We start from the raw sequence: 17,697 nt of genomic DNA on the forward strand, positions 1-17,697 counted from the left end.
GAATAAACACAGGTCTTGAAGAATATACACTTGTGGGTGTAGGAGCTAATGCAGCCATGGTTTCATGCAATTGTCTGAGAAACACGAGGATCAACATTGATTGATTTTTTGGAGGGTGTATGAAATCTCCCAGGTAAATGTAAATTGACACCGTAGACCAATTTACCACTGGAAAAACATAGGTCCTTCACATAAGCCGTTGCAAAACAGCACCCAAGCCCATTAATGCTAACAGATGCTTAGAAAGGTAGCTAAGAGCTGTTGCCGACACTAGGTCCTCCTTACATTGTACAAAGGCTGTGCAAGATTCAGCAGACCAAATAACTGGCCGCGTATCTTTTTGCTGCCGATTAAATATGTACACAAAGGTGTACATTGTACAAAGGCTGTGCAAGATTCAGCAGACCAAATAACTGGCCGCGTATCTTTTTGCTGCCGATTAAATATGTACACAAAGGTGTCTGCTTTGCAGTAGCATGAGCGGGAAGTGACGATAAAAATTCAACATGGCCAGAAAAAGGCGCAACTCCTGGACAGTTTTGGGGGTTCTGGAAAATTTTGAATTGCAGTAACTCTACCAAAGTGGTTGAACACCCTCCGAGGAAACCTCATGACCAAGGAATGACACTTGGAATTTTCCGAAAACACATTTTGATGGATTGACGACTATACTATAGGACTAAATGAAGGTGTTCATGTGCTCATTTTCATTTGTCAAAGCTACAAGAATGTCATCAAAATATGGCACACTAAAATCTAAGTCATGAAGGACTTCACTTATGAAACACTGAAACGTTTGAGCGGCGTTTCACAATTCAAAAGTCATAATAGGTATTTCGAATAATCCAAAAGGAGTTATGACAGCAGTTTTTGGTATATCAGTGACTGCGATCTGATGATAAGCACGAGTCAAATCTAATGTAAAAAAAACACTTTTGGGTAAAAGTATATTTATGGGTACCCCTTAGTGAAACCTGGTGATCTTTGGCGGCACATGGACACAGAGTTTGTGCAATTCTTTGACTTGATATTTTGGCTTTGTGTAGCGGCAATTTTAGCATCAAAAAACGCCACTACACAAAGACAAAATAACAAGTCAAAGAACTGCACAAACTCGGTATCCATGTACACATTCACCTAATTTCATTTAGAAACATCACAGAATTGCACAAACTAGGCATTGCGGAGTCTCTTGAATTTATCCATGTACTTGTCGACCTATTTTCACTTAAAAAAAACATCAGAGAAATGCACAAACTTGCATTGCACGCTCCCTTGACTTTGTACAACACATTGATACATTTTCACTTAAAAGGTCAAAGGAGCACCCAATTCTACAGTAGAGGCAAACAAAAAATATATAATCTCAATAAACTACATTTTAAACCAAATAATAAAAGAACATTAAAAAAGAAAATCCTCTTATGCATTAAGCACTGCACAAAGCAAATATCCACTTACTTTATAATTATCTGAACTCAAATCCATATGTCGGCATCGCCACATAAATTCACAAAAATAAGAGTAAAAAATATCGTCTGTAGTTCTGGACTGTCTAGAAAATGGCTACTAAGTAAACCTTCATTTACACACACTAGTCAATTAATGCTCTTTTCCTCTTTCATTCCAAACCGCACAGAAACTTAATTAAAAACTTAAATTAATCTTATTATATTCAGCCATTCTACTGTCTAAACAACAAAACACAAGCAATGTACTTCCTAACCAACATACAGCAAAAGCCCTTACAAAACATCCCACAGTTCAAAATTTACCGAAATCATGCAATCGATTATGTCATAATAGGGTTTCTGTAACATTCAACTACTCATGTTACTATAAATGAAACAACTTGGAGATAAACGAAACAAAGCTTGGCAATAAATGAAACAACAACTTTACGATAATACAAAGGGGACCCTTCAATCTACCCTAACCCACTTTTGCCTTTCAAGACTTGCACGCTGTCCTGAATATGAGGAACCGGATATCTGTCAGGCACTGTGCATTAAGACGTCGGTAGTCTTCACAAGGACACCATTCTTCTTGGGGATCAGGTGCAGTGTATTGGCACACGAACTTTTTGAGGGCTGAAAAATTACCTGTTCAAGCATATATTTAAATTCTTCTTTTGCGGCCCTTAATTTCTCAGGTAGCAACCGTATTGCTTTGGCAAAGATTGGTGGTCCAGTGGTCTCTGTGTGATGCACAATACTGTGGTCAGCAGCTGGTTTTCCAGTTTCCGAGGGGATGACATTAGAATATTGCTCAAGTACTTTGTAGAAAGGAAAATTACAAGCAATAAATTTACTTCCAAAATTAGTGGCATTTCTGATACCACTTACAGCAGACAATTATGTGATTGAGTAAGAATCGATTTTTAATGTTGACCAAATGAGAAAACTTTTACAGAAAGTCAGTTTTCAGTCTGCGTGCATCTCAATACTTACATCTGCACATGCATCCTGAGCTCTTGAAGTTTTGTTACATGAGACTGTGAACTAGGAGCTTCTGAGAGAATTCATGGCTTCAAATGGCCATGAATGGTGTAAATTAATGAGAATAAAAGTGCTAAATATAACTGCAGTCCACTAGTCCCATTTCAGTGTCTGTATAATAGTTAGCACCATTATTGGGTGCGAAATGGCAGTTATGAAAAAATGCTATTTAAATTTGCAATGCAAACCTAAGTCTAAAGACATTAATATCTCTCCAAATGTTGCGATTTTTGATCCATTAGCTTCAAATAGGTTTAATTTTCCTGGCGGATGTTTTGATTCAGCAAGAGCGGATGTTTTGATTCAGCAAGCAGAATGAAATGTCCGCATCTATATCAACAAGAAAGTGCCTGCCTGACAATTTATCAGTTACAAATAATCGACTAATGCACTAGCCACTCGTGGCTTTGAGTGATGGCCCACTCAGTTTAAAGAGGTTTGTTGGAATGTGCATGGAGGCTTACACTTATGTGCTTTATCACCAAATTGAGAGTGATAGAAACAAATTTCTTTTTTTTTTCACTGGATTGTGTGCACCGGTAGTTCCTATTACAGTGGATGGACAAAAATATGGAAACACCTTGTGAAATGCATGTTTGAAAAGAAAGATTGATTTTAATGAAATATGTAGGTGGCGCTAGCATTTTTGACTACTGACGCCACCTATACAACTTCGTAAATGTGCTAAACAGTTCAGTTGTTGTCGGAGTACTGTTATGTGAGGTTGTCATTGCATTATGTCAGAGTTAACAGACTTCGAACGTGGGCAAATTGGAGCACGTATGGTAGGTGCTTCCGTAAGCAAGGTAGCCGAGGTGTTTAGTGTTTCAAGAGGTACTGTATCGAAGATTTATTCCGCATATTTGAAAAGCAGAAAAACATCATCTGCTAAATCACAGCGCGGACGAAAGTGTGTCCTGAGTGATCGTGACAGACGGATCATTAAGGGCAATTGTGACTAAAAATAAGAAGACCACAGCTGCAAAAGTTACTGCTGAAATGAATGTTGTGTTACCGAACCCTGTGAGTACCAAAACAATTAGAAGGGAGCTTCATAAACAGGGAATTGCTGACCGTGCTGCAATTGAGAAGCCACTCATCAGTGATGCTAATGCCCGTAACAGGAAAAGGTAGTGTTTAAGTCATAAAGCCTGGACTATAGAGCAGTGGAAGGGAGTAATATGGTCTGACGAGTCTTCTTTCACATTGTTTCCCACTTCTGGCCGAGTTTACGTTTGAAGAACGCCATCTCAAGCCTATAATACAGACTGCTTGTTGCCAAGAGTGAAACATGGCGGGGGTTCTGTTATGGTTTGGGCAGCCATATCGTGGTTCTCTGCTAGCCCCATGATAACTGTGTCAGGGCATATGACTGCCAAGACTTATGTTAACATTTTGGCCGATCAAGTTCATCCCATGGTACAAACTTTGTTCCCCGATGGTGATGGTGTCTTCCAAGACGACAAAGCCCCCGTTCACACAGCTCACATTGTCCAGGACTGGTTTTCTGAGCACGAGGATGAGTTGTCCTATCTCCCCTGGCCACCACAGTCACCAGACCTGAATATTATCGAACCTTTGTGGTCTACATTGGAACAGAAAGTGCGTTCTTGTTATCCACCGCCAACATCGTTATCTGAACTTGCCACTGTTTTGCAGGAAGAATGGTATAATATTCCCTTGGCAAACATACAGGAACTGTATTTATCCATTCCGAGAAGACTGCAAGCTGTTTTGGATGCCAACGGGTTTCCTACACCATATTAAGCAAAGAAACATGTTTTTTTAAAGGTGTTTCAATATTTTTGTCCAATCCCTGTATATCAGTTCCTTTACTTTGTTCTGCCATGCATGTAATAGTGAGATCGCGTCTGTAAAGCTACAACCTGCAATGATAATTCCTGAATTTGTTGCTAGAACGATGAAATATCAACACCGGGATGTTGAACTTAACTGCCTTACAATCATTAGCTGCTTTAGTTTGGTATTTTCAGACTCCTCATACATTGAAATTAATTTATTTTTCAATTCATATTTGTTATCCGAGGGTGGTTTCAGAACTACTTCACAGACAGACTGTAGGATTTCAGTGTACAGTCAAAAGTCGTTAATTCGGACACCCATAATCCGGACCTCAAAGCTACAAACTTTCTGCGCATGCGTCTTTTTGACGCATGCGCGTAAGACCTTTATGGCTGTGAATATGCGTGTGCGCAAAATACGTTTACGAATGTGCGTTTAGTGTATAACGGACGGTATAAGCTAAGATAAAATTATCTAATTCAGTTAACGTTGCAGATTGCGTTGTTCCTTAATCTTCGAATTGGATCCGGCTTATTATTTTTCGCAGACTGTTAGAGCAATTTTATAAAAGTAAGCTTGAACTTTCGATTATGTCAAATAGAATTTCTGATATATATTTACTAATATGTAAAGGATCTACAAAGCGAAAGTATGTTTTGAAGTCCATTAAACAAAAAGTGGAATTGCTGCAAAAAATGGATAAAGGCATATCCTTTGTTTATCTAACCATTCCGAAATCTGTTTATCAATTTCACGCTGCTATGCGGCGGCGGCGGCGGGGGGGGGGGGGTGACGCCACAGCACGCAATGGATTGGAAGTTGATCTGTCAGCACTATCCTTATCTTCAGGGCAGATGTTTTTATTTTATTTGGCTTATAATTCCTTACTAAATGTAGTATTTCATCTCGATGTACTCCGTCTTTGATATGATTTAAATCAAATTCCTCGTCATTATAATTCGCTTCCGATAGCGAAGAAAGTGACACAGAGGTTATTAAAAATGAAAAAATTTCGATTGACAAATTAGTCAATATTCTCGACACAGCAATTATAGGACTTGAACAGCGGAACTTCATAACTGAACAAGAAATTATGTCTGTTTATAGAATTAAAGAAAAAGTATTATCACATAAAAAACGAAGCAACTTAAACAACTTACATTGAAAGAAATGTTTAATAAAGTAAACAAATGAATATTAAGCTTTTTTTTTGTAAATTTTGATACCCTTTAGATTATAATTGTTCTTTTTTTCATAAATCACGGTTTCATATTTTTAATTTTATAATTTCTGCATGCCATCTTACCAGATTTAAACTGATGATCTATAATCAAGAAAAATCGATAATCCGGAATTGCCGATGTCCCGATGAATTCGGATTAACGACTTTTGACTATATATGTATTTAGTGTACTGAAACCTGATCATCGACAAATATGTTGAAGTAATCCAATATGCAAAATAGCACAAAAATATTCAACGAGATATATTTTATGCATTATCACTAAACACTATAATAGAAGAAATTGCTCACATTCATTCCGATTAAAAAAAGCACGTTAACAAGTCACCATTTGTCGGGTGTGCTGGGTGCAACAATTACCGTAATTTCCGAAAGAAACGCCGCAGCGTTTACGTGTTTATAACTTAAATTTTCAGCGGGTGCGGCATTTCTACCCATGCGGCGTTTAGGTGCACTAAAAATAAAATATTTCCTATGGTCATTGTACATAGTTTGGATGGCCTTGTCATTGTGCATAGACTGGTGCTGTTCCCACACAAAAGACCCCTCAGTTGCTTTTTGCGAGCGTTATTTTGTTTAAATTCTTTCCCTTGAACGGACCTACATGCCTTATTCACCCTAAACGAGATCTCAGAACAATAACATTCTTCCCCCTTTCAAATCAACATTCTCATCAGTTTGAATAGTCTCTCTCCTCTGTCATTCGATGAATCTTCCAGGACCCATCCTCTCCCCATCCCTGCCTTTTCTGCAATTTTTTTCAAAGGTGGACACGACTCCTCCTGCCTCGCAATAACGAACTCTGATGTATTTCCCCTTCAGCATGAATGGATTTTTCTTGGCATTCTCCCAAATACAGATCTCATCAGTTTGGGTACAAGTACTTGTTGAATAGTTTTTAAGTAAGAAGGGAGTGGAAAATTTTTGAAAATGTCTCTAAACGGCACAGAAGCTATACATTTCTTACCTTTAATTTATTTTTAAGTTATGGTTTCGTTTCATGCATTTTTCTTAACTGGTATGTCATATATCAGGACTTAGGTTGAGGTTTTGCATCTATACGGCCCACAACGATGTCACGCGCAATTTAATCTATTGCGGCGTTTACGCTGATGCGGCGTAATTTTTTTCCCGCCATTTTTCTCAAGTGCGCCGTTTACGCTGATGCGGCCTTTCTTCCAGAAATTACAGTAATATCTATAGAGGCCTGGCTAAGCTCCACTGTATGATCGATTAACACACATAGAGATTGTTGATTTTAAATAATAAACATTTAATTACAACAATTACCACATTACTCATTACATTACAACATTAAAACTACTCATTACATTAGCAATAAAGACATTTGCATCCGAGGACAAAATGCGACCGAGGCACAGCGTGAAGTGATTTTAGTGCATCCCGAAAAATCTCCGTTACCGTTACAGCTAGAGATTCAGTCACATAGTTGGCGAATAACAAAAACAAGTTACTTTACTATCACCACAATATGCACAATAGCTAGTGAATGAAAATGAAATAGAATGGATAAATTTATGGTGTTCATTAAATTAAAAAGTTATAAACTCTGTAAGCTTGAATGCCAGGCAACATGACTAGACTAAGGTGGGACATTGGTACAATCAATAAATTTATTTGCCAGACGAAACATTTATATTGATAAAACACTGATATATTCTGGTGTGAACGTTATAAATGTTACCAAACATGAAATGCCATCAGGTGTCAAGCTGTAGTAAAAAATCAAAAACTGTTTAAGTATTTTCATACAATCATATGTTTTTTTCTGCATGTATCGATAAAAAATTTACTACATAAAGGAAACAGAATAAATTTTTGGTATTTATTCTCAAGATTTGTTCTACTGGGGAAGTTTTCTGCAAAAATTTGGTCAATTTTCATAGTTTGTTCATTTTAAGTTTATAATAAAAGTAAGTTGTTTAGTGGTTAATTCAAAATATTAGAATTATTTGAAATAAATGTCACTGCAAAAATTTAATATTTAGTTACTAGCATATCTGAATTATGAAATGTAAACAACAGAAATTTGTTACAGATAGAAATTAAGCACGAAAAATGTCTGGCCTCCCAGCTGCTTTCAGGCTGTGCATGTAACCTGCACACATTTTGAGTATGAGATGTCCTAGAGCAATCATACTCAAACTGTGGTATGGTTAACATTTCAAGTAACTATCAAGAGAAAATTATTTATCCCCCCTTTTAAACAAAAGGGTTAGAAGGAGTTTCACAGATTTCATAAGATTCAAATGATTTCTGAGAAAGGTTTAAAGGATTTAAGGTTTTAAGGTAAGGTTAAAAAAGGTGTACAGTTCAAAGTTTTTAAGGTTTTAAACTTTAAAGGTTTCTTTAAAGATAAATTCAGATGCACCAGTTGGTTAAAGTACATTTAAGGGTGTCCCTTGGATAATCGCTAAGTTGTTGTTTCATTTACGGTAACCTGAGTAGTTGAATGCGATGGAAACCTTTATTATGATGTAAATTGGTTGCACAATTGTGGTGAATTTGAATGAAGGGAAAAAAATTAAGGGCTTGTTTGTGTGTTAGATCACTGCTATAGAAAGCCAAAATAACAAGTCAAAGAATTGCACAAAACTTGGTGTCCATGTACCACCAAAAATCGACAAGGGGCAACCGCAAATATAATTTTACCCACCAGTTTGATGCATCTGATTTTCTACCATCACTGCCTAATTAATTTAACTGGCTGAACCACATTACAGTTTCTAGCTCCAGTGACATTCTACTCAAAAACAGATGAGTACTTTGTGCTTAACCTCTAGTCTTATGTCACTCTTGTCAGTTATATTGAAAATAGAGTTGACAGTGTGTAGAATTAGATCTGAATTTTTCTTTTTCACATTCACAAATGGTACAGCTTGAAGTTCCCCCCTTTTTCCTCTAAATGTGTTTTCATAGAAAAGGGTAAGTGGGTAACTGAACAAACCTAACTTGTTTAAAGGCAAAATAGGGTCTGAGAATAAAGCTACCTCTGTTGAAGGATGGTATTTCCAAAGAATTTCTGAGCCTAGGAAGTTAAATACTATTTGATTAGCCTTTAACACAGATATCAAGGGAATATAAGAAAGTATTCTTTTGAATGCTTATAGTCTTCCTTTTGACAAAAGATTAGGTAGAAATTATTGAATTACCTTATGATGAGATCTTTAAATTATATGCCTCTCTCTCTCTCTATATATATATATATGTAATGAAATTAAGCATAATTAATGGTGACGAAATGAAACTTTTGACATGGAGAGATTTCTGGCAGTAGCTGTAATAATTAAGATAAAATTTAGGAGAACACACAGTTGACATCTTTAACTGATGATCAGGTGGAGACAGCATAACTGCACAGTAGAAGGGTGAATGATTTGCAGATAAACACACCATGAGTTAACATATAATTTATTTTTGAACATTCTTGAAACATATTTTTTCACATCATTATATTATGGTGCTGAATAAGCAAACCAGCATTTATCTATGATGTATCAAATTTCTGAAACAATACAGAAAACCAAGCAGCAACCAGATAATGTTAAGTTTCGTTATGCAGCAAAGACTTTTGGTGAATCTTCGGATTATGGTAACTTGGCGATTTTTTGGCGAAAATTTGGCGACCACCCCTGCCACAGCAACCTGCTAGATTTTTTTTTTTTGGACGCCATTTTGTTTTTACGAAGGCATTTTTTTTTTTTAACTCAACATTTTTTCCAACAATCTGCTAGCTGAATCACGCTTATGCTAGAGCTTTTATGGAACAAAAGTGCTTAATCATGACGAAGATTAGGTGCGAAATTGGGAGAAAGTGCAGAATCGCCCACTGCTTGCCGCGTTTTTAAGAATTGCACATACATGGTATCCATGTACACGTTGACCTATTTTCACTTAAAAAAAAAATCCCAGAATTGCACAAAAGTGGCATTGCGCACACTCTTGACTTTATCCATGTACACTGCTAAAGTCCTAGTTAGTAACCTTTATCACCTTACCAAAATGTCGCTAAACTACCTGTTACCATATTCCAAAGACTAGCCAGACTTTTTATACCAAGGCATGAATACATTTTGGATCAGATGCTGGGTTAAGATTTCATAGCATTCCAATAATAACTGAGCAATAGAGATCATAAGACCGATCACTTTTCAGGATTGCAGGAAGTAAAGATTATATTAGAAAAGTTATTGCTTTGCTGTTTTTAGAATGAAGAGGAGAGCATGCTCAAGCAGTTAAAGGGGTGTTGTTAATAATTATTAGAAAGATAAGACATTTTATATTTTACATATATGGAACTACTCTCATATACGCCCTTGGTTGGCGACAAATTTCTCGCCAAAAATGTTTGGTGAGAAACTTTATGCCGCCATATTACTACTTGAATGATTTGTCTACATTTCGAACTTTAAGCCTAAAATGTCTGCAAAAAAGCGATTTTTGCAACTGAAAAAAAAAAAACATGTTTTGAACACACAATTTAAGCTAAAAATCTGAAACAAAAACAAAAAATTTAGATAGCAAAAATGTAAAGTTTCTAACCAAAAAGATTTGACAAGAATCCATGTACACAGCAATATGTTTTAACTTAAAAAAAATCCTCACAGGCTTGCATAATCTATGCAGCGAAGGAATCTACGAACTACGCACTCCTAGCTTAAATAAATTAACATAAAAACAATAAATTTCAAAGAATACCATGTACACAGCGTCCTGTTTAAACTTAAAAAACATCTACGAATTGCACAATCTAAGTATTGCGCACTAAGCAACAAAATACACTAAAATAACTAAAACAAATTTCAAACAATTCAAAAAACAACAATAATGACAGAAATTCATACTAAAAAAAACAATTAACATAACATTCTACAAAATAAGAACACGAATAAAATAAAATACACTTACCATGAATGAATGCTTGTTTGAATAGCAGAAATACCAATTTCAAACATCACCAAAACAATTTCACCACAAATTTGTTCAAAGCATCTTCTCCCATTTCGGAACAACAATGGAAAAATATATAAACCACCAAATAAAACGCAAAATCGCATTTACAATTATAAATAGGTAACGTAGCTTTAACATGCCGCAACATAATCTTTATCGTATTTATATGACAGCCAGACTCACTATCCACAAAATTGATACTATGTTTCACAAATAAATGTTCAAAACCTTCTTCTCCTAAATACTTGTAGAATTTCCAGCCACCCAAAAATATAGTTGTACCAGGCACGCGACTAAAATTTTGCCAGCACATCTTTCATTGCATCAAGTTTCCACATAAAAAAGGTTGCCATAGAAACCAACATCACCTCCAAAACTTTTGCAGAACATGCAACTGCGCCAAAAACCAGCGCACAACACATATTGCTGCATTTGGCGACCTGAGGGCGCATATAAGAGTACCACACACACATATATATATGTATGTTAGGTTAGAGTAGACTGAAGGGTATCCCTTGTATTATTGGGAAGTTGTTTTATTTATCGTCAAGTTGTCGTTTCATTTATGGTAACCCGAGTAGTTGAATGTTATGGAAACCCTATTATGATGTAATTGGTTGTATGATTGCAGTAAATTTTGAATTATAGGATGTTTTGTAAGGGCTTGTGGCAAGCATTGATTAGAAAGTACATTGGGTTGATCTTTGGATTATGTTATTTAACTTGGCGATTTTTTGGTGAAAATTTGGTGAGCAACTCTGCTACAGCAACCCTCTATTTTTTTTTTTTTTTTTTTTTTTTTTTTTTTTTTTGCCGCCATTTTGTCTTTACAAAGTAAAGACATGTTTCTTTTCTTTTTATTTACTGAACACTTTTTCCAACAATCTACTAGCCGAATTACACTTATGCTAGAAATTTTATGTAACAAAACTGCTTAATCATGACAAATATTAACTGCAAAATTGGGAAAAAGTGCAGAATCGCAAACTCCTTGCGCATTTTTAAGAATAGCACATACACATAAACCATTTACACGTCGACTTATTTTTACTTAAAAAAAATATCCCAGAATTGTACAAAAATGGCATTGCACACACTCTTAACTTTATCCATCTACACTGCTATTTTCTCATAAATTACAAAAATTTGCACGAAAATACAGAAAATTTTCTGAATCGTTAAACTCGGTAAAAAGCACATATATGAAATTACCTGATCGCGAAAAAGTATATACCCTTTCCAAGGATGAACATTTCCACGTATACAATAAATAAAATATCCAAAAACTTTTACCTCTAAATTATCTATTATATTATAAACGTCACCAACGAATTCATACCGCAAACATTAAAAATGGTTACAAATACTTAGTGTCAAATATTTAAATTATTTCCATGCATGTTTACTTCAACTGAAACGTATACCAAACTGCTACAAACATAAAATTCACAAAATAACTATAATTTAATTAAAATATAACTAAACCATGTACACGTCGACTTTTTTTTACTTAAAAAAAATCCCAGAATTGCACAAAAATGGCATTACGCACACTCTTCACTATATCCATGTACACTGCTTTTTTCTCATAAATTAGAAAAATTTCACAAAAATGCATGAAAATACTCAACGTATTCTACTAAAACGTATTCCAAAATACTACAAACATATAACTCACAAAATCACAATCATTAAATTAAAATATAATTAAATTAAAAAACGCTACTTAAAATATAAATAAGCACATACATTAAATTAATAAAAATTAGATTACAATCCTAATTACTTTAAACTAAATCATTGCTAATAACAATTTTCCAATAATATCATATTAATTTATTTGCTCCTTACATTTAGAACAATGCATAAAAATAATATCCTCAAATGATTAAAAATACTAACTTACCTAATCTTCAGAATCTTCATTACGTGGCACGCACACTTCCACTATTTCATACAACACACAATGAAGCTTAATACAAAATAATATAGTAGTACAGTTTTCCAAATTCCCCCCTTTTCCGATTAAAGAACTGTAATTCGTCCATTAATGTCACATGACATATCTCATGATCTCTCATTTCCCGCACACAAAATAATGCGTAATCGGAACTGAGTACTTCTCACATTATTACCAAAGTCCTAAGTAGTAACCTTTATCGCCTCCAAAATGTCGCCAAACTACCAGTTACCATATTCCAAAGATCAGCCGTACATTGCTTGTTTTGTTGTTTAGACGGTAGAATGGCTCAATGTAGTAAGATTAATTTGAAGTTTCTGTACGATTTGAAACGAAAGGGGAAAAGAGCATTAATTGACTGGTGTGTAAATGAAGGTTTTTTTAGAAGCCATTTTCTGGACAGTCTGGAACATCAACAGTCCGAAACTACGGAGGATATTTTTTACTCTTATTTTTTTAAATTTATGTGGCAACGCCGATATATGGAATAGAGTTCAGATAATTTTAGCAAGTTTTTGGATGATGTTAAGGAAGTTGAAGAAATTTCTAAATAAGGTATAGGGATATTTGCTTTGTGTTGTGCTTAGATGCATAAGAGGTTTTTCCTCTTTTATGTTATTTTATTGTTTGGTTTAAAATGTAGTTTATTGAGAGTATGTATTTTTTGTTTGCCTCTACTGGAGAATTGGGTGATCCTTTGACTTTTTAAATGAAAATATATCGATGTGTACATGGACAAAGTGCACAATGCCAAGTTTGTAAAAAGGAGTGCACAATGGCAAGTTTGTGCAATTCTCTGATTTTGTTATAAGTGAAAATAGGTGAACGTGTACATGTATAAAGTCAAGAGAATACACAATGTGCTAGTTTGTTCAATTCTGCGATTTTTTTAAAAGTGAAAATAGGCGAATGTGTACATGGATATCGAGTTTGTGCAATTCTTTGGCTTGTTATTTAGTCTTTGTGTAGCGGCGATTTTTGGCGCTAAAATCGCTGCTACACAAAGCCAAGATAATAAGTCAAAGAATTGCACAAACTTGGTATGCATGTACTAACAAAAATCACCAATTTTTGCTAAGGGGTATCTGTAAATATACTTTTACCTATATGTTGATTGAAGAGAATGAATGAGCTTTTCCGAACTGCTGATAATGCCATCTAGTTTATGAGAGCATAATTGCCTTCACATTATAACAACATATAAATATATCGACAGGATATTTTGTCATCTGAAAATTAGGGTAAGCAAAGAAGGTACACTTTTCTCATTGAAATATATTAAGAATTCATAATTTCTCAGTTATAAAAGGCTTGAAATTTTTGGTTAGAAGGATTTGCATTCTGGTACATCTTTTTACTTTATTTTTACAAAAATCTTCTGGAAAGAAAAAAGAAAACTTTTGGTTGATCTTTACATTATGGTAACTTGGTGTTTTTTTGGCGAAAATTTGGCGACCAACTCTCCTACAGCAATCCTCTATTTTTTTTCCCCCGCCGCCATTTTGTCTTCACGAAGTAAAGACATGTTTCTTTTCTTTTTATCTACTGAACACTTCTTCCAACAATCTACTAGCCGAATTACACTTATGCTAGAAATTTTATCTAACAAAACTGCTTAATCATGACAAACATTCACTGCAAAATTGGGAAAAAGTGCACAATACCATACTCCTTACGCGTTTTTCAAAATAACACATACACATAAACCATGTACACGCCGACTTATTTTTACTTAAAAAAACATCCCAGAATTGCACAAAAATGGCATTGCTGACACTCTTCACTATATCCATGTACACTGCTTTTTTCTCATAAATTAGAAAAATTTCACGAAAATACATGACAATTTTCTTAATCTTTAAACCCGGTAAAAAGAACATATATGAAATTACCTAATCGCGAAAAAGTATTTACCCTTTCCAAATATGAACATTTCCACATATATAAATAAAATATCCAAAAACTTTTACCTCTAAATCATCTATTACATTATACACGTCACCAACGAATTCATACCGCAAGCATTACAAATACTTAGTATCAAAAATTTAAATTATTTCCATGCACGTTTACTTCAACTTAAACGTGTACCAAATTCCTACAAACATAAAATTCACAAAATAACTATCATTTAATTAAAATATCACTAAACCATGTACACGTCGACTTATTTTTACTTAAAAAAACATCCCAGAATTGCACAAAAATGGCATTGCGCACACTCTTCACTATATCCATGTACACCGCTTTTTTCTCATAAATTAGAAAAATTTCACGAAAATACATGACAATTTTCTCAATCTTTAAACCCGGTAAAAAGAACATATATGAAATTACCTGATCGCGAAAAAGTATTTACCCTTTCCAAATGTGAACATTTCCACATATATAAATAAAATATCCAAAAACTTTTACCTCTAAATCATCTATTACATTATACACGTCACCAACGAATTCATACCGCAAGCATTACAAATACTTAGTATCAAATATTTAAATTATTTCCATGCATGTTTACTTCAACTTAAAGTATACCAAATTCCTACAAACATAAAATTCACAAAATAACTATAATTTAATTAAAATATAATTAAATTCAAAAACACTACTTAAAATATAAATGAGCACATACATTAAATTAATACATACATAAATACCCATTTCAAATTCACTTTAGTTACGGCCATGGGATCCAAAAATTCACGAACACTGTTTCACACAACACAGAATAAAGCCAAATACAAAATTTCCAGATTTTTCCCGATTTCCCCCCTTTTCCGATTAAAGAACCGTAATTCGTCCATTAATATCACATGCAATATCCCATGATCTCTCATTTCCCTCACACAAAATAATGCGTAATAGGAACTGAGTACTGCTCACATTATTACCAAAGTCCCAGGTACTCCAGGTAGTCCAGGTACCTTTATCACCTCCAAAATGTTTACAGTCCAGGTACCTTTATCGCCTCCAAAATGTCGCCAAACTACCAGTTACCATATTGTAAAGATCAACCAAACGTTTTAATGGATATTTTACTTTTAAACCCATTTTAACGATTCTAAGAAAGAGATACTATTCAAACAATAAAAACTGGACTTTTGTAACATTTGTGAATTTTTTATTAAAAAGATTCTCTGAACTTATTAAAAAAAACCTCAATAATTTACTTGGCATAAACAAGCCATACAATTTTTTAAGCCGATTAATAATTGCTGACACAATACGAACAATAAAAGCTTAAGCAAGGAAAATGTCAAAAATAATTAAAGCTTTGAGCCACAGTCTGGTTTTAAATAAGACACAAATATTTGTAATGCAACAAATGCAACTTCCTCAAAAACTTACACAGCAATAAAACTGTGTGACCAAAATATATGAAGTCATACTAAATCATTTTAGTCACATTTGTGACCGAACATGGTTAAAAGTTTCATATGCATTTTTAAATGGGAATAAATGTTTCATACAATTCACCAAAGTACTATTAGTTAAAGATTTTAAGCCCAAGATGTAAATTAACTAAAAATAAAAAATTCAGGGAAAGTGCAGAATCGCCCACTGCTTTGGGCATTTTTAAGAATTGTACATATTCTGTATCCATGTACACATCAACCTATTTTCACTTAAAAAAAATCCCAGAATTGCACAAAAATGGCATTATGCACTCCATTGACCTTATCCATGTATACATCGACCTATTTTCACTTAAAAAGTCAAAGAAAATTGACAAATATTCAATTTCTCTTACTCTTATAAAAAGCGCCAATCAAATAAGTGGGCGGTTCTGCACTTTAGCCAAAAATTCTATCCTTTTCCAATAGTTACTCAGAAATTTTAGTCAGTAAACTGAAACATTTAGAGAATATAATTACAAAAAAATTTGCACCATTTGTTTTTCAAATTTATGCAGAAATATTTTAAGTTTGTAGTACAAAAATACTTTGGTTCATTTATGGAAAATAAAAAAAAAAAAAAGGTTACTAATACCAAACACAAGTTTCTTTCTAGTCTGTACATGCATTTTTATAGATAATGTAACATATCACATGACAAAATGCTGTATATTCACTAACTGACACACTAAAAATTTCCATCTGTAATACTGCTTTCAACTATAGAAATTTTAAATCTGTAGAACTCAAAGCATAAGGAGAAAAAATGTAATAATTTAACTATTAGAAAATGTTACAGAAAATAAAAAATGCTATTCGTATGAAAAGAAAAGTGTAAAAATACAAAATCTTAAAATCATAATAAAGAATTAATAAAAGAATTAAACGACTTACCGAACATTTATAACACCTAGGGCATCTTTAGCTATGAAACGCAGGATAACAGCATTTGACAGAGATGAGACTATCCGCATCAAAATCTAAGAAAATAACCGTATTTTTAATCACGGTATTATTAACATTAAACGCATTAATTCTAAAATAGTTGCCACTATAAACTAACTTCTGTTATCAGACTACGCCAAAATATACAATTAGAAAAGTGAACTACAAGGTGGAAATAAGCCAACACATGCAAAGCTATACGATTTCAGAATTAAAATATGCTGCAATTTTATAATACACACCTGTAAAATTATATTGTAAGACGCTGATTTAACAGCGACATTGACAACTGAAGTCTCCATCATTTTGTTTTTTAACTCTACAATAAGATTCCACAAATTTAGATATTTACATCACACATCAGGTATCTTCAAACTTTTTCAGCACTCAAAGAATAAGAGCAAAACTGTCACATACTTAATGGTTAGAATACAGAAAACAAAACACATTCCATATTGCCAGATACGTTTTTTATATCGAAATGAAATTTTACTTTTACAATATGGCTAAAAAAATGGTTTCCCCCCTTTAACTTGTTCGGCGTTATAAGGAGTGTTAATGCAACTTATAAATACTTATATAACTTACAAAATATAAAATTTATCGGAATCCATCACAACTCATGCCTAAAATCTTTCCTTTCTTGCTTTTGATATGATCTGAACTCATTAAAAAAAAATACTTTTTAAAGACTTTTTTTCATAATATAGTACTAATAAAAATAAAAGCCCTTATTATCATTCATTCTTTTCTAAACTGAAACTCCTCTGATATGCTGTTTCTGAAAGAAAACCATTTAGGCAAAGCATGGACGGTGGAGAGTATTTGGGAAATACATTTCTCGAGAGAAGAAAAGGATCACAATCAATATCGTCTGCT

General features: G+C 33.9%; 1 protein-coding gene across 3 annotated transcripts in view; it reads right to left on the bottom strand.

Moving 5' to 3' along the window:
- Positions 1 to 17,263, bottom strand: part of LOC118190284 (man(5)GlcNAc(2)-PP-dolichol translocation protein RFT1) — a 70,826-nt gene extending 53,563 nt beyond the window's left edge. The window contains exons 1-2 of one of the 3 annotated variants that reach the window (XM_085821871.1): positions 17,061 to 17,263; positions 16,768 to 16,853 (exon numbers count right to left, since the gene is read on the bottom strand). In XM_085821871.1, coding sequence (XP_085677997.1) covers positions 16,768 to 16,853; positions 17,061 to 17,123 — 149 coding nt within the window. In that variant the 5' untranslated portion in view covers positions 17,124 to 17,263. The remainder of the gene's footprint in view (positions 1 to 16,767; positions 16,854 to 17,060) is intronic. The other 2 variants (XM_085821870.1, XM_035360985.2) reach the window with 2 other exon arrangements.
- Between the last annotated feature and the right edge of the window lie 434 nt (positions 17,264 to 17,697).

The sequence above is a fragment of the Stegodyphus dumicola genome, chromosome 8 (genome assembly GCF_044657685.1).
Source record: "Stegodyphus dumicola isolate Sdum_Otavi_A_Nest chromosome 8, ASM4465768v1".
NCBI lineage: Eukaryota > Metazoa > Arthropoda > Arachnida > Araneae > Eresidae > Stegodyphus > Stegodyphus dumicola.